The sequence below is a fragment of the Artemia franciscana genome, chromosome 12 (assembly GCF_032884065.1).
Source record: "Artemia franciscana chromosome 12, ASM3288406v1, whole genome shotgun sequence".
Classification (NCBI taxonomy): domain Eukaryota; kingdom Metazoa; phylum Arthropoda; class Branchiopoda; order Anostraca; family Artemiidae; genus Artemia; species Artemia franciscana.
This window is the reverse complement of record NC_088874.1, coordinates 39,025,469-39,047,026: the sequence shown is the minus strand read 5'-3', so window position 1 is coordinate 39,047,026 and position 21,558 is coordinate 39,025,469. Positions and strand designations below refer to the sequence as shown.

Genomic DNA, 21,558 nt, shown 5'->3' with positions numbered 1-21,558 from the left:
AAGTTACCAAAAAGTCTAGATGTTTCTTTTCTGCATGAATGATTAACTTTGAAGTGAACTGTAACCTAATCAATTTATTTTCAAAGTTCTGCAAAATAGAGATCACTTATAACAATCACCAGAGGGAGGCAACGAAATCCCTGAAAAATAGACGGCTGACTCTTTTATTGCTCTCAACTGATTATTATTCTATCACTTAGCATAAAAACATTAAGAATAATCGTAGAAAACCATGTTTTTCAGGTATCAATAGACCAAAGCTTGATCAAACGTGATAAACGTTTGATCACGTTTTATCAAACGTGATAAAAAGTGATATTGATGCCCTTGTTACTTTAATATGTTTTTGATGTGTAGTTTATCAAGCATGTTGTTAAGCAGGTTAACATGTATCAACAAGTTAATGTCGCGTATTTCTAAGTTAATTTTAAGTTAGCTGAGAAATTTTGATTATTTATTTGCACGGTTTAATTTGGTTCAGTACGGTTTGAATTTACTCCAACTTTCACGATTCAACTGGCGAAACTACTAGAAAATAAATATCGTCTACAGCACCCGCAGATGGAAAGGGAAATAAAGTGTCTGGTAAAGGACAATGGCAACCCTTGACTCTACTGATTAGTTAAGAAAAAATTTAAGAATGAGGAAATTTTATTTCAGGTAAAATTCCTTGGAATGACTGGATTTTCGAGTGGACATTTTTGGGCATATTCTGACCGCAGTGTCTACGAATATAGTATTTCTGATGAAAAACGTAACATGTGGCGAGTAAGTATATCTGTTTTATGGATGGACCGGATTCCTTTGATTTCAGATTTCTATCATGATGTGGTGTAAGTAACGAACCCCCTTTTCTCCCCCCAGGATACCTTGATGGCTGCACGCAGATCTGAAGCTTATAGGTAGTGGGTGTATGACGTGTTTTGTCAAACGAGAGGAAGATATCGAAACCCCAAAACACCCATTTTTTCTAAATTTTGTAAAGATCCCTGGCAGATCCCAGGGATTAATCTAGGAAAAAATATGAATTAAATTACTCTCATTTTGTATATATATAATTGCTATGTTCTGCAAGTCTATTCAAATAGCCAATATCATCTTCCGTTTGCATAATGCTACTGAAAATTTAAATATTAGTGTAAAAAAAAAAAATAAATCCTGTGTGAGATATGATTGTTTATTATTTGAAGCTGCTTTTCATTCTGACTTACAGCCTTACCTTAAATCCTCCTGTGCTACCAGAAGCACCCAGGGTATCCACGAAGAGCTACCAGTCACCCCGCATGTACCCCGCCGCCGAAACATCTTCTCATTGGGGTTGTATCGTCGTGTGATTGTTGGGCAGGTCCCGTCTATATCTTCGACGCAATGTGTTTTTTGGTCAACCTCTCCTGTGGTTTCCCTGAGGCTGCCATCGGGATATCTGTCTTGGAATCCTATCGTACTTCATACGGATCCCGTTCCCAAGGTATCGCCACCTTCATTGCTGAATGATGTCCGTAACAATGAGCTGGCCTGAGATAGATCGGACTTTCTGGCTTGTGACATGACCTCTCCAGTGGATATTGAGAATCCTCCGAAGGCAATCGTTTTCGAAGGCAAGAATCCGTCTATCTTGTTGCTGACTTAAATTCCAGCACTCACTGCTGTAGAGGAGTACAGAAAGAATATATAAAGGTTACAAATAACCTCTGTATTGTATGGTCCCCAGTACTATCCTGTGCATTCTTTTGCTGGGAGATATCAACTTTCCGGAAAAAGAATTCGAAATTTGTTTGCTGATCTTGGAGATGAATTGATTTTGAAATCCGGAAAGTTTCTATGCTAACGGTAACCTGAAAAAAAAAGAAAAGAGTAAATAAAAATCGTTCATTAACATCTTATACGAGGATATGCAAAAAATTCTTATGCCCCAAAAATAGAATCAGATTTTTTATTCTTAAATTCTAGGTACCAGGTGTGGTTAAATATCTGATTTGTCGCTAGTCTTCTATCGAGGTTTTAGATATCTGTTGACTCTTCTTTTGAAAAGTCAACAAATGAAAATTTTAGCGATAGTTTCCCCGGTAAGATCATCCCAGATCGAATTGCAACGTCGAGTGAAGCTGATCTTCAAGTACGCTTCTCTGTTCTCACCGTGCCAACCTCGAGATAGTTATACTGACCTATTTGCTTTCTTTTCTATTGTCTTGGCTGGAAATTGAAGGTACAATACGAGAAAGCCTTAGAGAAGGAGGTGAATCTATGTACATGTAGAACAACCATTGATACTACATCAAACCTTTCACTAACAGACTGGAAATAGTCATGGGGAACGACTAAACCTGTCTTGTTAGTTTTCATTTTTTGGATGGGTGCCAACAACGTTTTTGGAGCACCATGCAGCGGGCATCCATACTCAGCGATGGGTTTGATGCAAGACTTGTAAAGTGGGATGATTGACCTGAGTGGTAGAAGGTTTTGCAGCCAAGTGTAGTTTCCCAATAGAGATCTGTGGACAAGTAGATTCCTAGGAGACGAAGCTCGTCGACTTTCTTTATAGCTTCATTTATGAAGACGAAGTTGGGGTGGTTTTGCAGCACTTTTGATGGGGAGATCATCCGCTCATTCGTTTTTGATGTATTGAAAATGACCAGATTATCCCTTTTGGTGATATTTTCTTAACGAAATTAAACCATTTTTTTAGTAATGTTTAATTTAGCAGAAAAACTTCATTGGATAGGCCTTTTAACTAAATTTTTCTAAATCATATCCATGGAGTATTCAGCAAAGCGTATGGGCAACTTCTAAGAGTTGAAACGGGTACTTGTGCTGATAAGAAAAATCTTTAATCCCGTTTTGCGTTTGGTGTTATTTGCTATTTTTCAAGGTTCGTAATTGTGATTTTCTTAGAAACCGAGTTCAGACAGTTTTTCAACATTGCTTTTGTCATTTATACTAATTACAATGATTTTGCTTTATCTTTACACTGAAAAAAAAAATAACAAGAAATGCCAATTGCTAGATGGCGCTAATGTTTTTTTGACGCTACTGTCAGTTCCACCCCGTTGAACTACCCTTACTCTTTGGTACACACGTTACTACAGCGGTGTGCCCAGTTTTGCTTATTTTACTAGTAATATATAAAGCCTAGCGATTTATATAAAACATTAAAGTAAGAAGTAATTATATCACTTTGTTATACTTTATTGCTTACTTTAATTTTCTTTTATCATATTAATCTATGGAAATTAATTTGCTAGAAACTGAAGAAATAACTTTTTTGGTTTTAATGCTCAAAATTCATATGAATTCAAATAATTTAAATATATAGATGGAAAAGATGTAGAAAGGTAGAAAGAAAGAAAGGTTAGATTATTTCTAATTTTTGTTTTCCTAACGAGTTCTTGTTTATATGGGCAGGGAAAAAAACTCACAGCTAATCTAAAGAATGCTTATAGAAAAAATACCACTAATACCAAGAAAAAAACTATTACACCGTAAATAAAAATGGCTCCGCATAGTTTTCTTAAATATAGTTTAAGTTGGGCGAAGTGCCATGAGTCTTTTTTCTTCTTTTTCTTCTATTTTTCTTTTGCTTATTTTACTTTACTTATTTTACTTTTAAAAGTAAAAACATGTTTTTATCTCAAAAGAGCTGTAGTGCGTTTCTCTTAAATTTAGCGTGGTTTAGGGTGAAAAGAGTCATTAGCCTGTTTTCTTATTTTTTTTTTGTTCTATTTCTTATTTATTCTAGTCTTAATTGTAAAAGCCATGGATTTTATTTACTAGATATCAGGCTTAAAAAAGTTTACGCATGTTTTTCTTAAATTCAGTATTATTTGCTTTGAAGTGAGTTAAGAGTCTTTTTTTATTCTTTCCTCTATTACTTATTTATTTACCTTTAAAAGTAAAAATAAGTTTTCATTTACTAGATGTCAGCCTTAAAAACGGTTTCGTGTGTTTATCTTAAATTTGTCGTTTTGGATGAAGTGAGTCACGAGCCTTCTCCCGTTCGTCCAGTTTCATCCCGTTCAAGGGAAGTATACGGTCGAGGGATGTTGGTTTAAAACGAGAAAGAATATTACTTGATAATCTTTGCATTAAATTGTCGTAAATTAGGTTTATAAAAATATCCCCAGTATCTTTATTTGAATAAAGATACTGTGCTTTTTGATAAGATAATATGTGCTTTTTAAAGATACTGTGCCATATGTGCTTTTTAATTTTAATTGTGTCCCTAAAAGATTGTGGTAAACCATTTACTGTGGAAATTAGAATTGCCTCGTTAAAAAGAACCAACTGATATAGATGCTCAAAAGCACGGAGGGTCAAAACACAGCCAAATTCATAATTTTTACTTTGAAATTTTAGAGATTTCATAAAAGCTTTTGTTCGTGTAGACTTTCTCCCAACTGTTGACGGAAAACAAGCTATCAGTAAATAAATATCTAAATGTAAAAATGATGAATGTGACTCTGTTTTGGCCCTCTATACTTTTGACCATCCGAATCATTTAATTCTTTTTGACGAGATAATTGTTATTACTTTTTTCTATCATCAAACATCTATATCCCAGTATGGTCTTAGAACGAATTTAAATCTGTCGAAAAAATACTAACCTGCATGCTACTTTCCTATTGGATCCCCTAGGTTGGTTTTATCGATATAGAAGAACATGGGAATCATGGTGGTTGTACATGACCCCTCCCCCCTTTACCAAAGATAGATTTAGGTGGCGACGAAAAGTCTCAACTTCTGAGCGTTAAAGAAAGTCGATAGGTGACAAGTACAAAGTAAGGAAAATACAAATTGATGCTAAACAAGCATGACTAAAGTAAATGCAAAAAAAAAGAAAACAAGAGACATGCACAATACAATAAAGTGTCGCAGTATTCAATACTACGGAACCAACTGTTCAACTGCAATTCAACTTTTGTGGAACCTCTCAATTCTCTTCTACAGTTAGTTCTCAGTTTTCACATGTGTCTTAACCTCAAGCACATTAACGCTGTGATTATTAATGTGGCCTCGCGGGCTTTATATAGAGAAAAACATTTTCAAGTGAAGACAAACAACAAAAAAAGAAAGAAAAAGCAGAAATACAAATATTTTGTTAAAGGCCTTTGCTAAGTTATATTCAGTTTAAGAAGAATTTTGAAGAACATGGAAAAGTAGAAAGTCAAAAATTAAAATTGAAAGAAGGAGAGAATGAACATAAAATAAAACTAAACTGACTAAAAGAAAGCAAAAATATTTTTCATAAAAGGTGAAACAAAAGGCTGGCTGAATATTTTTACGCAGGAAAAGCTCTGAAAATAATCAGAGATATAAAAGGAAAGTTTTCCGCATTTTTCTTTTGCATTGTCCCAATAGAATTAGAAATCCAAACTCTTTAAAACTAGGATAAATTGATCTAGGTATACATGGACCTGGGAAGATTTGACGAAGCAAAAAGTCACTGTAGAGGCAACGAGAGTAAATTAAATACGATAATGATTCGACAAGCCGAACACCTGCTAGAAAATAGAAAGTTTGAAGAAAGCGCAAAGTGTTTTGCAGAAACCAAACTTTCTTTTGAAGAAATTACATTGAAGTTTTTAGAACTGAAGCAGACTGAAGCACTTCGTGTATATTTGCTGAAGGTAATACTGTACCCTCTTTTATATTTCATTAGTTTATTATGGTCTAGCCCAAGGACTAATTTGCTGCGGGGCAGGGGGTAACTGCTTCCCCCTTTTCACCCAGAACCCATTTTGCCCTCTCCCCCAGCTGAAATTTAGTTTATTAAAAATCTTGTCAAAACTAAGATAAGCCTGCATAATTCAAGCATCTTGAGAAACAAGTCAATTTTCTATAGTATATCTTTGCCTTTATTTCATTTTTCACTTTCATTTTCACTTGACTTGGAAATATTAGCCCCAACTTTGCCCCTCCCCCTCCTGGTCGAACCCTCTAATATATTTTTGGAGAGCGGAGGGACATAAATTATTTAGTCCCGTTTTTGTGACTTCCTTTTCAGTGCATAGCAGTAATTTCATTTTCTCCCAGTTTTTGGAGGATAAGCCGAATTTGCCAAGAAATAATTTTATTTTTTAAATCTCCCAAAACATTGAGGTTTGTAGATGTGTGAACGTTATTAAAAATGTAGAACTTGTTAATTATCGGAAATATTTCGAAAAAACTCTTGTTCTTTTTGGGAAATTTGGTGGCAGTAGAATTACTGTTGGAATAATCTTGGAAAAGCAAGATTTCCATGTGAAAATGTTTGTGTTTTTTTTGCTCTTTATTCTTTATTATTCATTGTTATTTTAGCTCCTTTAATTATTGACGAAAAGAATGTGAAAAAATATTTTTTAAGAAAAATGTCTAAAAGGTTTTGCATTAAGGTAATAAACTATTGACGCTATTGTATGGCAATCATTTATTTGACTTAATTGTTAAATTAAATTAATTATTGAAGTTTCATTATTAATGAAAACTAATTAAATAATAAAAATTAATTGAAGCTAAGCTAATTATTATAATTCTTTATTTAAAGTTATTTATATTGAACTAATTATTAAATTAAGTTTAATGAATAATTAAATTAATTATTTATTACATTAATTGTTTCTTTATTAGATCATTATCATTATTTTGTAAGTATCTGTTTATGAAATTATTTTAGAATTACTTATTAAGTTACTGGGAGAAAAATTTATGTCTGGTCAATTGCTACAAACAATTCCTTCAACACTCAATTTTAAAATTAGAACACTAATAAAACATAACTTTTAAATAGGCCCTAGTTTTTTTTTTATTTTTGACTGTTTGATTGTCAGTGACTGTCTAGTAACTCATAAACTCAAAGCCAGAATCCTTCTTTTAGTGCTTTCCTGTCCCCAGCCCTTAAGTAATCAAGACTAAATTACCTAACTAAACAAACTGAGCTAAATGCTTAACAAATGAGCTAACAATAAAGTAAAAGTTGGATGTGTAAGGTGTCAGTCATAATAATCACAATTACTTGCAACAATTGAATTACTTCAACAATTCGAAGTTCTATGAAAAGTTTTTGTGATGAAAGTAAAGAGCAAAGTTGAAACTGAAAACGAACAAATATTACTGCTTTGTGGCTTAAAATATGTTTTTGAAAAACTATTTCAAACAAACCGGCTTGTGATATTTTCCTACATCTTTGGAATTCGGGAGAAACGGCGCTTTCTCCCGAAAGGGGTTTTTACTGAAAACCCAAAACCGACGCAACAAAACAAAAATATAAACAGGAAACCCTGCAGGAAATAAAAGAGTAATTCCTTAAGCTCTGAATAGTTTTTTTTTACTGGCCATGAAGTCAGTAACTTTTATGACCCGATTTTAATTCTCTAAAAAAAAAAAAAAAAAAAAAAAAAAAACTCAAAGGAACTTTGTTTTCAGTAAAGCGCTAGTTTTTCAAAATTCTACAAACATAGAATTTGAATATAGAAATTATTTTTCTATTTCGTCTTATTGCAAACAACGATTGCATTACTGCTTCATGAGTGTAAAATTGTGTCACAAATATTCGCAAAACTTTACTTATTATTAACAAATGAATATATATAAGTTAAACATTATTAAATTCTGGTATTTCCTTTTTATTTATATCATGATAGATGGTATGAGTTTTTTTTATCTTCTTATTATAAACAAGGATTGCATTACTGCTTCGAGAGTTTGGCTGTGGAGCAATCTATACTTTAATGGTAAAAAGCTGCAAATAAAGTTACCAGCTACCAAGCTACCAGCCAAACTGCTTTTATTTAACTTATCGTTTAAAATAGTCTATTAGAGTTAAAAATATTTTATTTAATCGTTTAAAATAGTCGATTTAATCGTTAAAATAGTCTATTTATTTTTAATAGTTTTTTCTTTTTGGAATTACTAGTAGGACGAGACTTTTTTTTTCTATGCATTTGTACTGCCCCAGTCTTACGAGCTCTGCTCTCTGTTGGGGCACAATATTATTTTTGTATATTTTTAATTTGAATTAATAAATATTGATTGCTTGATTGATTGATAGAGCTTGTCTTTTATTTTAGAGATTATCAATGCTGAAACCTGAGATGGTGACTCAAGCGTCCCTAATCGTTCTATGGAGTTTGGAACTGTTCCTACAAGAGCTGGGCACTCAAAGAGATGCTGAAAAGTTGTTCGATAGCTCTCAAACATCATCGTGGAACAACTTCAAAAAATTTATCAAGCATCCTCAAGTTCATGTAATAGTCAATTATTTTGATATTTTTATAAAGTATGGAATACTGATGCAAAAGACCTTTAGTGCTTTAAACTCAATCTTAGTGTTACATATACTTAACCTTTAACATATGCTTGATATAAAGTTTTAACATATTTTCTTTAATATATATCTTAAGCTCTAACATATTAATTAATTTTTTTTTACCATAAGCTTAATCTTTGGTGGTTTAACAGAAGTTTAAGCTTAATTAATATTAACATAAGATTGAAACCATTAGGGCTACCAAAAGGGCTCGGCTGTCTTGCAAAACCACTAAAATTAAAAACAAACTTAATTTGAGTTATTTAAAAATTCAGTTTCGGTTGGAGGCGGCAGTGCCGATTCACAAAATGTACAAGGGTGAGACAAGTGTAAAAATTTGTGTGATATATTTGTGAAAATTTAAGTGACAACTGCCCCACTGTCTCCCTGAGTTGAGAACATTGTGAATTTGCTTTTTTTTTTCTTTTTTTTTACTTTTTAGCCGTATAAACGTAAACTAAAATTAGAAAGAAAATCTTAATAATTGACATGAAAATGCTAGCCGGGGCAGGCCTTTAGCTAGGGTCCCCTCCCCTCCTGTATTCACTCAAAATGTCCTTTCGTACTTTTTCCTATCATATCTGATATTTTTCATATAATTTGCCTATTGATTGTGATTATTGTTTACTAATTTTGATTGGTATTTGTGATACTGTAAAAAAAAAAAAATAATGTGATTTCTCATTGTTTTCATTTTCTTCTTTTTTTTTTCGTTTACCCATTTTCCTTCCAAATCTCAACTCTCTAAAATAAATTTCCCATTACATGCCTGATACACGTAACCGCTAAAATACATATTCATAATAGGCGACCGAGAAAATTTGATGGAACAAGATGTTCTATGCTTCAAATGGTCTAAAAAGGGGTAAAATATGGCCCTAAAAAGGGCTATATATATTATCTGTATAAAATATAAGCCCTAAAAAGGTCTTATATTTGTGTGATGACGGATCAAAAGATTAAAGGCCCTCCAGGTTCTGGAATTTTTGTATTCATCATTATTATAATTTTTTGGTCATATTAAATTATACATCCACAACTACTGCAAACCACTTTCGAACTAAGTATGAATCATTGTAAAACAGGTAGGTTCACATCCTGGGGGGGGGGCGAGTCCCCTCTCGAAGTTACAGATAATTTATTTTACATTTTAAACATAATTGCCGTACTCTTTTCGGATCCCTTTACCCGCACTTAATCTAATCCCTGCCTATGCGCCGAGAGTATATTTAACTGATGTTATTCTATGTGTCAATAGATGTTCTTTTTTCGGCTTCTTTTTGTATAACCCAATTATGTCTAACTTAGCCTTCACTAAATTTACACTGCTTATTGATTAACTCGTGTTTAATTTATGCTATATTGCTTTATATTTCCTGTAACTTTATTTCAAATGAAGTTTAAGTTTTTTTGCTTTTTTTCTTCTTTTTTGTCACATTTTTTTAATGATTCGGCTATCGTTTTTGGAATCAAATTTATATCCCCACATCAAAAAATGAGTCGCTCCTTCCAAAAAGTTCCCTGTATTCATATCTAATAAAGTATCTACACAGAGGGTGTCGGCCCCTTCATAAATCTAAAGATACTACAGTTTCCTTTATTTTTCAATAACTACTCTGATTTTTCTGTTGCTTTTTTGCTTTACTCCTTCCTCCCCTGTCTTTTCCTCCCCCCGCCTCCTAGTATCTTAAATCGAAGCCAGCATTCCCTTATGTATTTGTTTCATAATAGTTAAGTAAACAAAACAGGGTCAGTCAGTTAATTTTTCAAAAATTTTAAGTAAACTGTCTCTAGTGCTTGTGTTTTTATTGCATTTCTTTATGCCCTTATTCACACATCTTTTTTACAGATCCCCACCCTCGCCCCTAAAACTAATCCACGTGTACATTCCTAGAATAGAGTTAATGGATTCCATGTGATTAATAGATGTTCTGTTTCAATGACTTTTTATTGCATAACTAAGTTGTTTCATATTTAGCCCTTGTTTAGATTTACATTGGGTATTGTTTAGCTCATGTATACTTATTGCTATATTTCTTTATGGTTCCTGCAAAGTTATTTCAGCTGAATCCTCGTGAGTTTTGTACTTTATTCTGTTATATATTATATTTTTCCTGATAGCTCGCCTGTTGTTTGTTTTAATCAAAGTTATGTCTACCCCCCCCCCCAAAAAAAACAAAACAAAACAAAAACAAAGTCACCTCTCAAAAACTTTCTGCAGTGATATCTGATCAAGTATGTATACAGAGAGCAGTGTCTTCACAAATCTAAAAACACTACCATTTCCCTATATTTTTTCCTAATTTTTTTTTTTGTAGTTATTTGGTTTACCCCAATCCCTCTTTCATCTCTCGTTTGCTATTTTATTTATTTAAACCGATCTTCTTTATTTTTTTATTTTTTTTTATTTATATATTTTTATTTTTATATATTTTCTTTTATATATTTTCTTTTTTATTTTTTTTTATTATTTTATTTATTATTTAAGCCGATGTTCTCTCGTGTATTTGTTTCATGATAGTCAAGTCAACAAAACATGGACAGTCACTTTATTTCCCAAGATATTTAAGTTAGTAGGACCCACGTTTTAATTGTAAAGTTTTAAACTCCTTGACTAATTTATATTTATTCTCTAGATGACCATGAAGTGTAACAAAAAGGCTGTCTATAATTTAATTTCAAGTCACGGGGACAAATCCGCTTTATTGGAGTGTGCTTTAGAAGTGGGAGATTACTACAAAGTTCTAGATGAATATGTTCAAGAAAACCAATACAAAGAAGGTTAGTTTACTTGTGAGTTTAAACATTCCAATAACGATTCATTAATTATCATGTAACAACCACCATTTAGTAATCAATTAATCAGATAATGAGGGAATAAATAAGGAGCAATATTGAGAAATCATCCTTGACTCCTGCGTAACTTCTAAAGTGTCTCTACCAGGCAACTCAGGTGCCTTCTTAGGAGACAAATCTGGGAATATTCTCCAGATACATAGGATACTCTAGACTATAAAGTAAGATGATATGGACTAGGGGTTCCTCTTGTTTTCTAAGCTGCACTCAAAGGGAGTATCAGTAGGGTTGTGTAACAGTAAAGAGCAACATTGAGAAATCATCCTTGATTCCTGCGTAGCTTCTAAAGTGTCTCTACCAAGCAACTCAGACGCCTCCTTAGGAGACAAATCTGGGAATATTTTCCAGATACATAGGATACTCTAGGCTATAAAGTAAGATGACATGGACTAGGGGCTCCTCTTGTTTTCTAAGCTGCACTCAAAGGGCGTATCAGTAGGGCTGTGTATGCTTAGTCCCCATGATCCAAGTTGTCTTAAAATTATCTTAGAAGTGCGAATATAGTATAATCGATCTTTAGGCTGTTACAGCAATAGCATACATAATACGTAATTATGAGTTATATCAGAAAAAGAGAAAGTTCAGGCAGTGTTTCCACTACTACAGATTTTTGGGAGACCTACCGAATTCCCAATTCATCTCCTGGTGAAAAAAGATTCGTAGCATTTTTCGGCAGAAAATCGTCAAGGTTTTAACAAATCGTTTGAAAAGAAAAGTGGAAAAACTGGGTCAACTTGTGCTTTGTCTCTTCGTAATCCAAGTCATAATTGTATATACCGTAATATTATTGTATATAACTTGTATTATGTGTATCCATAATAAGGGAGCAATAGCGGGTAATCATCCTTGAGTCCTGCGTAACTTCTCAATTGTTTCTCTTAAATAATGGCGAAGACCACACTGCCTCTCCATAATACAGATACAGAAGAGAGAATAATGAGAAATATTTCGGCCCTATATCTAACGACTGTCATCAGCAAAGGAAATAATAAAAAAATAACAAATAATACACTTACAGTAACCAAGAACTTTTATTGTAAGTGTATTTTGTGTTATTTTTTATTATTTTCTTTGCTGATGACGGCTCTTAGATATAGGGTCGAAATATTCAAATAGATTTTGTTCATTCACTGTCTTGAGAAACAAAAATCCTCATTATTATCTCTTCTGTATTTGTATTGTTTCTCTTAAGCAACATTCTTCAGATACATTGGACCCCCTTGGCTTTTAAATGAGATGACACAGACTAGGGGGCCACAGTCTCCAGGGGTCTTGAACTGACGAAGCACCCTTTTTGCGTGATAAATGCAAACAGGATAGGAAAACAATCGTGGTGGGCTCACTCATGTAAGTCCGGCTCAAAAACGTTTAAATTCGTCTGTAGTAATGAAAGTGAGTTTAATGATTCCAGTTACAATGTATGAAATGGAGTTATAAACCCTAAATTTGACGACAAGCAGTATTTCAAGGGGTAAATTCAAACATTGGATTGAATTTACATAAATTCATATTGGACCCCCTTGAAAATAAAATAGGAGTCACGGACTAGGGGATCACATCTTAGGGGTCTTGAATTGCCGGAGCGTCCTTTTGGGTGATAATACAGACAAGATCAGATACCAATTTTGATGGGATCACAGGTCCGGCCCAGAAACGTTAAACTCCGCCCTAGTAATGAAGGTGAGGTTAGTGATTCAGGTTGGAATATATGTAGTGGAGGTATCGACTCCAAAGTTGACGACAAGCAGTATTTCAAGGAGTAAATTCAAACTATTGCCATTTATGAGACTTTTACAGACAAATAAGACTTTGAGCTGCTTTGATTTGAAGTAGTGTTGTTAAGACATATCGTTTTAAATAATTGCACTTATCAGTGATTACACTGTGTTGTGTAGCCACATGTTTTGCTTGTTGCCTTGGCAAACAAGGGCACAAGAAGAAAAGGTTTATTAGAATAAGATGGTTCTTTTTGCTTCTAGAAAGGTAGTCTTTGATGCCTTATTCGGTTTTGCCTTTAGATGTTGCCTGTCCTAGAATGAGTATACTAAAAACTCATTAAAGAGGGGGACCTTGCAGGAAAATTGAAAATTATGTTTCCCCATGTGCTATGCCTTCACATCATTATTCTGATAAAAATGAATATCAAAAGGCTGAGAAAATAATTGATTTATTAACTAAACCAGTATTTATTTATTATAATTAAATAACTAAATTATTAAGGCTCTCAACCGGATAATTTATAACAACATAAAACAAGCAAACAAGATCTTAAAAGGAATGGAGTTCTAGTTTCTACGAGCCTCTAATCTACTACTACTAACAACATACTGCACCATCAAAGCGCTTGGGGCCAACAGTTGAACTGAATCTTTGAAAAATCGCAGCAAAAAACTACTTAAAAAAGAACGAAGAAAACTGAATTGCCCAGACTGGGCCTAGAAAATGTTGATGAACTGAACCATTCATTATAAACAAAAAACAGACTAGCTCGAATTTAAAATAGTAGTCTCATAAGCAATTGAATCAGTTCTAAAAAGTCCAATCAGAAGAATCTCATTTGAAAATAAATAATTGGAAAAATATTAAAAAAGAAATAAATGATGAAAATAAAAATAATTTGAAAATAAATAATTGGAACTCAGATTGAAAAAGGTGCCCCAATTTTCCCTATTATGCCTAGCAGGGTATTTGATCGATACTATAGTCACTTCCTTAAGCAAACAAGATAATAAGTACTAACGGTAAAAGAGGATTTTATTCGAAATGATGACGCAATAATATGCAAAGCTACCCTGGATTAGATGCGACCTAGTAACAACTTGTTGGAGACGCCCTTCTTTAAAGGTATGACCATCTCAAGTTAGTGTTGAAACAAATTTTTTTTTCAGCCTGTAAAGACTATTTTTCTTTATTATATTTTTAATTTGTAAAAGAAATAAAAACATACAAATAACGAGTGAAACTTTTACTAAGAAAGTGAGAAAAATATACATATTAATAAAATCCATAAAGATTTTGTCAGTGTCTTTATTAGAAGCTTTACTCGCTGTTTTCATACATTTATATCATTTTATTTGTTAATTGAGTGGCAGTATCATTAAAATATTGTTTATTTTGTTCATTTTTATGTGAATATTATATTTTTTGGTTTATTTTTCAGCCCTGGAATTTTTAGAAGCTAAAAGATCAGCCGAACTTTATTACCGTTATATTGGTCCGATCCTCGTTGCAATACCGGAAGAAGCCTTTGTTATCTTAATTAAAATTGGTCACTTGCTTAACCCGTCTCTGTTATTACCAAGCTTAACTGCATGTGCAGCTGAAGGGTCTTCGAAGAACGTAAGTTGATAATCTTTAACTGTTGCTTCTTTTTTTTTCATAAAAAAATATATAACGAATACTACATGCCATGTCCCTAAAAAGCTCACAGTTGTTATACTGGTCTGATTCTTACTTCAATATCGGGAGGAGTCTTTGGTATTCTAACTAAAGTTATTCTTTTGTATAACCCATGTCCTTAGGTGTCAACTTCAGCTGCTTGTGGAGCTGTAGGGTCTTCGGAGAAAATGAGCTAAACTGGTCAGATTCTTCTAGCAATACCAAAAGCAGCCTTTGGTATTCGTATTAAGTTTGATTACTTGCTTTTAGATAGATAAGATATTTATTTCAAAAAATCACTTTAACAAGGCCCGATGGGCCAAACTCGGACTTCAGAGTAAAAAAAAATCATAAAAAATACACGAAAAATGGAAAACTGGCAAAAAAAATTCCAAAATGCCAACGAAAAGTAAAATCAGAATGAATAAATTTTCGTAAGTCAATAATTTAACTCTAAAATGTAAATCAAAAGTTAAAAGATAAAAAAATGGTCAAACTAAACCAAAAATAAAATAAATAAATAAAATAAGATCTAAAAGGGATATTGAAAAAAGGGGAACCAAAACAAGCGAATAAACACAAAAAAAAAATGTATATAAATATGAAAAAGCTAGAAGGGACGCTAAAAAAGAGGAGGGGAAGGGGCAACCGAATAAAAACAAAACCTAGGCAGTACCACCATACAATAAAAAAGGGAGAAACTATATTTTGTTCATTTCTTCTGTAAGGAATGGGACAAAGATTTGTTCATAACTGGAGGTAAAGCAGCGAATGGGAGACAAAATAGTAAGGGATTCAGAAACAGCTTGATGTGGTTGTAATCTGGATAGTGGGAGGGGGGGTTTGGGAAAAACACCTTCCGAACGAGGGTTTGTATTTGCATTCTTATCAAAACAGAAGCAGAGAGTATGGCCCTTGCTTTCTTTAAAAATTATTCGCAAGGCTCCTCTTTTCGATGAATTCAGTTTTGTCTGATTCTTCGCGGGACATACTGTGGTGCCAAACTGGACAAGTATATTCGGGATGCGGGCGGACAAATAATGTACAAATCTGTTAGGAATGAGAAGGGGGACGCTAAATTTATTCCGGAGCTTAAAGATGGAGGTAAACGTATTAGCTCTATGAATGATTTTTTTTTAACAGAGATATCGCACTTTAAATTAGAAGAAAATGTGATGCTAAGTAATTTAAAGGAGGATACAGAAATTTCAGAAGGGATGGGATCAAGAAAACAAGGTGAGAATTTGAGGAAACAAATCGGTGTTATCGTTGTTTTAGAAGGGTTTACTCTCATGTTTATGTCCGAGTCCTCATATTCAATTTCATTGAGGATGCTCATAGGGTTGCTTACTAAATTTCTCAAGCAAGTCTTAGCAACCATTAGGTTATGGATAAATTTCTGTCTGTCAGGAAATTCCTTAGCGAGACTGTTACTCATAACTGTAAAGAGAAGGGGGCCTAGGGGAGTACCTTGAGGTATTCTATTGTGGGTAGGGAGAGGATTGGAACAATTCTTATTTGACAACCTGTGATCTATTTGATAAGAAGAAGTAACCAATGTCAAGAGGAAAGAATCAATATTGAATCCACTGACAACTTTCTCAGCTAATATATTGTGGTTAACAAGGTCAAATGCTTTTTGAAGATCAATAGAAATTAAGTTTAGTCCGGAAATAGGCTTTTGAGGATTATCCCGATATGGTCCATAAGAAAAACAAAGTAGTAGGAGTTAGAATTGGATTTTACGTTTTCGAATTGCCTCAGGTCAGTAAGAGGTAGGATTTTTTTCCTTTAGTTTCGAGAATAATTTCGAAAGTTTCAAGAATATAAGAGTGAGAGAAACATGATTAACGCCTTCAAAACCAGGCTTTCCGTTTTTCTTTTTCAAAGGGGTTATGAAACTCTGTTTCCATATTATTGGAATTTACGCAGACTCATTAATCACGTTGAAAATGAGGGACAAGGGCTTTGAGAGGAAGTCACTGAAAGCACTAAAAAGAGGAAACGGGATATTTAAAGGACAGCCACTTATTCTTCTTAGTTACCCAATTCTTCTTGTTATCTCAGATTAGGAAAAAGAAGGGAAAAAAGGGAAAGAGCACCTGTTGGTAATTGAGAAGAAAGTGCTGGAAGGCTCTGGATGATAGAAGCGAGGGGCGTGTTAAGATTATTGATAGAAATGTCAGGGGACTCGGGTAAGTTGAAGTTAAACTGCTCTGGCACCCTGCCTCGCAGCTTTTAATGTCACAGTACCAATTTTTGGTCTATAAGTAAACAATTCTTTGACTTTGGTATTAATATCAAAATTCATTGCTTGCTTAACTTATCCACTTTAATATCAAGTTTTACTTCAAGTGTAGCTAAAGGGACTTTTAAAAATAAAAGTAAAACGGGTCTGAATCTTGTTGCAATGCTTAAGTTAGCTAAAATTAGCCTTTGGTATTCCAATTAAAATTGGCTACTTGCTTAACCCCCTCTACCTTACTGCAAGTTCAGTTGCATTGGCAGCTGAAGGATCGTCAAAGAACATAAATGTGTCCAATTCTCGTTGCGATACTGAAAATAATCCATGGTATACCAATGATAGTCTATGGTGTTCTAATTGGTCAATTGTTTTTTTCACAAAAAGAATTGCCTAAACACATATTACATGCCGTATGATCAAGAAGCCTACTATCGCTGTTGTGGTTTGATTCTCGTTGCAATACTGGAATCTACAGCCGACTAATTAAAAAAAATAAATAAATAAGTTAAAATGTACCGATTCACGTTATAATTCCAGAAATAATCATATTTTTCGCTGCCAATTGTTAGTTGTACATGCAGTTGAAGGTCTCAAATTTTACGAAGAGTTCAAATTGATCATATTTAGTTTTTTATTCTCTCAAAAAGAAAATGACGTAAATACAACGTGCAATAAGTTCAAGAAAATTACACTTACCCGAGTAGTTTGTTGCAAAAATGATTATGTCATTTTAAAGCTTTGGCGCATTTATTTTAGCTAAATGTTTACAGAAGATGGTAAAATTTCGTCAAGCCAAAACGATCTAGCAATGCCGCTGTGGGATTTTCGACTGGTATGCCATATTGAAAGTGAAATTTTCTCTGGAAGTGGTTCTTCATTTAAACTTATTAATATATATATATATATATTATATAAGTTATATAATATAAATTATATAGCTAAATTATTATATTATTAATTTTATATAATTTAAGTTTATAATGCCGGAAATAGCCATATTTTTCACTGCCAATTGTTAGTTGCACATGCAGTTGAAGGTCTCAAATTTTATGAAGAGTTCAAATTGATCATATTTAGTTTTTTGTTCTCTCAGAAAGAAAATAACGCAAATACAACGTGCTATAAGTTCAAGAAACTTACACTTAACTGAGTAGTTTGTTGCAAAAATGATTATGTCATTTTAAAGCTTTAGCGTATTTATTTTAGCTAAATGCTTACAGAAGACAGTAAAATTTTGTCAAGCGAAAACAATCTAGCTATGCCGCTGTGGGATTTTCGACTGGTATGTCATATTGAAAGTGAAATTTTCTCTGGAAGTGGCTCTTCATTTAAAAGTACAGGCTCCTTTGGGCACCTATTAGATACGAATACATTTTCTAGCTCATTCCCGCTAAATAAGTCTTCCTTTATTTCAAAATTATTCATATAATTTTTCAATATTTTCTGTAACTTCACGATGTTGTAGTATGCCTTCAAAAGGCTTTTGTCATTCCTCCTTTACACTGCTTATAAGAGTAGAGGGACATAATTTTAAGGGCCAAAACAGGTGGAATATTAATTGTGATATCTCTCCCTCTCTCCTCCAATTCAAAAATACATTGAGAAATGGATTTATCTAGCACAAAACTAGAGAAACACTCACATATACGTAAAGAAAAGAAAAAGGAAACAGAATATTGAACACACAAAAAATAATTTGAACTGCTAAGTGGAGGCAGAAAATAATACTAATGAAAATGAAGGAACACGATAAATAATCCTTACCTCTCTGCTAAATTAGCAGAGGGACTGGTGCTTTGTCTAAATTATAACAAACCTCTCATAACAGATAGTTTTTCGCTAATATTCAGATTAACATGTAGAAAAAAGTGAATAATACGGCACTGGACTTGACAGTCCCTACCGGCGGTGCTGATATCCGTTTATTGACCCCTCGGCTAGGAAGTGCAATGGGGTTTTGGGGCAAGCCACCCTGTGCTTTCGCACAGGGTCCTGTTTTCCTTCCACAGATTTCTCCTGATACCCATTCAGAGCTGAATCGGGTGAACTTGCAGAGTCACGGCACTGACCCCCGTTCTAAACCAAATAACCAGTGACACCAGGACAAACTTCTGTCCAGGGCTTCAATTTTAGCGCGCCAACCACTCGGCCGTGACGGCTGTTATCAGGTTGTATGGAATAATAAGGGGATTTTGGTTGGATTGGGGATTGGGATTTTGGAGGTAGCTCCCTAATACCCGGCACCTATCTGGTTTAATACAGGATAAAAAAATTAATGCAACTGAAAGGAATGTTTGATGGTATAAAAATATACTCAAAGCTGTAAATTGCTTACGCGCTACAAAATGTTAGATATACTTAAGTAAAGCAATAATATCAAAAAAGGCCAATATGGGATAGAATGAAAACCAGAAGATATGCTTAGAATTACAAATCTATGACTTATTCGCTTCAAATAAAGGATAACATAAAAGTAGTTATTCTATGCCACCTCACTTCATGTTTCCTACTCCTGAGATGAGTTTCTGAATATCCTATCAAGTCTAATTCAAAACTTCAGATATTGTCAGTAAAAATGTCAATACACCGTCAAATGTCAAAAGTCAAAATGTCAATAATTGTCGAAAAGTTGTTTTTTAACCTTGTAATGTTCCAAGCCGCAATTTCGTATTATATAAATCATTGAAATCATTATGGCCTCAGGAGAGGCAACAAAATCCCACCAGTGCAAGTCAGAGACTAGCATATCTTCTCAAGTCTGCACAAAGTGCTTAAGCAAGCTTAGGACCGGAGAGCAGGAGGTCTCTGGGACCTCAAGCTGAATGAAGATGCTGTTCAATCCTGGGCCCATCTTCGTCACTACATGGTTTTCCATCCTTGGCGATTCTATTCTATCCACAACCTTCTACACAAGCAATCTCAAGCCTATCACCTCTGACTAATTATGTATGCATATCTATAAATATTATGCTGAGAAGAGGTCATTTAGTCAAAAAGTCTACCAAAACTTTACGTATCATTTGTATGTTATTTTGTTAAGTTGAGAATTTTTTTTAGGGGAAAGACAGTAATATTTAGTGGATTTTGCTGTTAAAAAATCAATCAAGAAAACATTGTTTTTCACATCTTTTGTTACGTATGAATATTGTTGAATTGTACACAAAATTTCAAGGGTTTTCAATCATTTTCAAGTGGTCAAATTTCAATACTTTTACATTTCAAAATTAAAAATACTATGAGGTTTGAACAATTCTTATGAATATTTAATAATACAGACAAATGCTTATTATGTTCAACATTAGTCAATTTGTTTTATCACGACTGAATTAGCTGATTAGTTCGTACTTAATTATTTAATTGTCTAATTAATTACTAAGGTATTTGATTTTGCAAAGGAGCATTTCTGTACTTCTTTATAGGCTGGTTTCGTCGTTCGATATTTAGAGCACTGTATAAAGAAACTCGATGTCAGAGATCCAGCTATTCATCATTTTCTTCTTTCTCTTCTGGTAAAGGAATCCCCTGAAAAGGTTTTAGTCTACTTACAAGAGCAAGGTAATGGAAATTATTATTTCTATGATAAATTCAGAAACAATGAAACAGAGTCTCTCAGCATGTGTAAACTGTTATTTGGCCTCTACATCTATTTACCACTGGTATTTAATTTCAATTTCAAGTTGGGAAAAGTCTAGCTGACCTCTCCTTAACCTGTTAATACATTTATTCAAATTTCAGAAAAAAAGCTTCAAATCGAATAAAAGCTATTGACGGGGGGGGGGGGGCAATTATAGATCCTGTTCTGAATTTAGATATTTCATTATTATAGCTTGAATACTATAGTATGTTTTGTATTCGTTTACTAGCTGAAGTGCTCTTTTAGCATTATCTCTGAACTCACCACAATTTGCAATATGGATTTTCAATAAATATTATTTATAATATTAGTTATATATGTTGCTTTTAGAATTTTTTGTTTTAATGGTAAAGTCAGAAACAATGGAAACATGGTCTTTCAGCTCCTGTAAAGGGCTTTTTGGCCTTGAGAACTATTTACCAAAATTGTTAGTCTTTTACTGGCCTTATATTTGAAATTGGAAAAAGTCTTGATGACCTATCCTTACGTCCTTAATATATTTTAGCAAATAGGATTAAAATATTTCAAATCCAGTGGCGTCGTTGAGGGGGGCAGGGAGTTGTTCCCCAATAATTTGGAAAAAAACTATAATTTGTTGACTTGACTTAAGTCTCCTGCCGGGCGCTGCTCGGCGTAGAGAGTAACGTCTGTCTCCTCCATCCACTTCGGTCCATGGTGAGTATTTGCTCTTCGCCATGTCTGATGTTTGCCATCGTCAAGAACTCGGACAGACTGTCGGACCAACGTTTCTTCGGTCGGCCGCAAGGTCGCTTCCAACTGACTTTGATAGGGTCAAAGTCGTAGATCATCTTTGCGGGTAGATGTGGTGGCATTCGCAGCAGTTGCCCGAACCATCGTAAGGTTCGCTCGGCTGCTTGAGTCGAAAACCAAGACTGACTTTGTGAGCTGTAGAAGCATCTCATTGCTGACGAAGTCGGACCATCGTAGGCCCTCGATCCTCCGAGGTGTAGTTGGTAACGTTCGAGGTAACGAACTGTAGTAAGGAGCGACCCGGCTCAATAGTAACCGAAACTCTAAAAAATGGAATTTTGATACCAATAGCTACATCAAAAGAATCGCATTTTAATGCTGATTTTAAATATATAAGTTTCATTAAGATCAGTCTCACCCGTCAAAAGTTACGAGTCTGGGAAAATTTGCCTC

General features: G+C 33.8%; 1 protein-coding gene across 3 annotated transcripts in view; it reads left to right on the top strand.

Annotated features, from left to right (window-relative positions):
* The window catches only part of LOC136034093 (vacuolar protein sorting-associated protein 18 homolog), a 120,198-nt gene that overhangs the window by 71,123 nt on the left and 27,517 nt on the right, over positions 1-21,558 (top strand). For all 3 annotated transcript variants that reach the window (XM_065715220.1, XM_065715219.1, XM_065715221.1), the window contains 6 exons: positions 661-768; positions 5,400-5,624; positions 8,043-8,219; positions 10,918-11,062; positions 14,298-14,476; positions 20,180-20,315. In XM_065715220.1, coding sequence (XP_065571292.1) covers positions 661-768; positions 5,400-5,624; positions 8,043-8,219; positions 10,918-11,062; positions 14,298-14,476; positions 20,180-20,315 — 970 coding nt within the window. The remainder of the gene's footprint in view (positions 1-660; positions 769-5,399; positions 5,625-8,042; positions 8,220-10,917; positions 11,063-14,297; positions 14,477-20,179; positions 20,316-21,558) is intronic.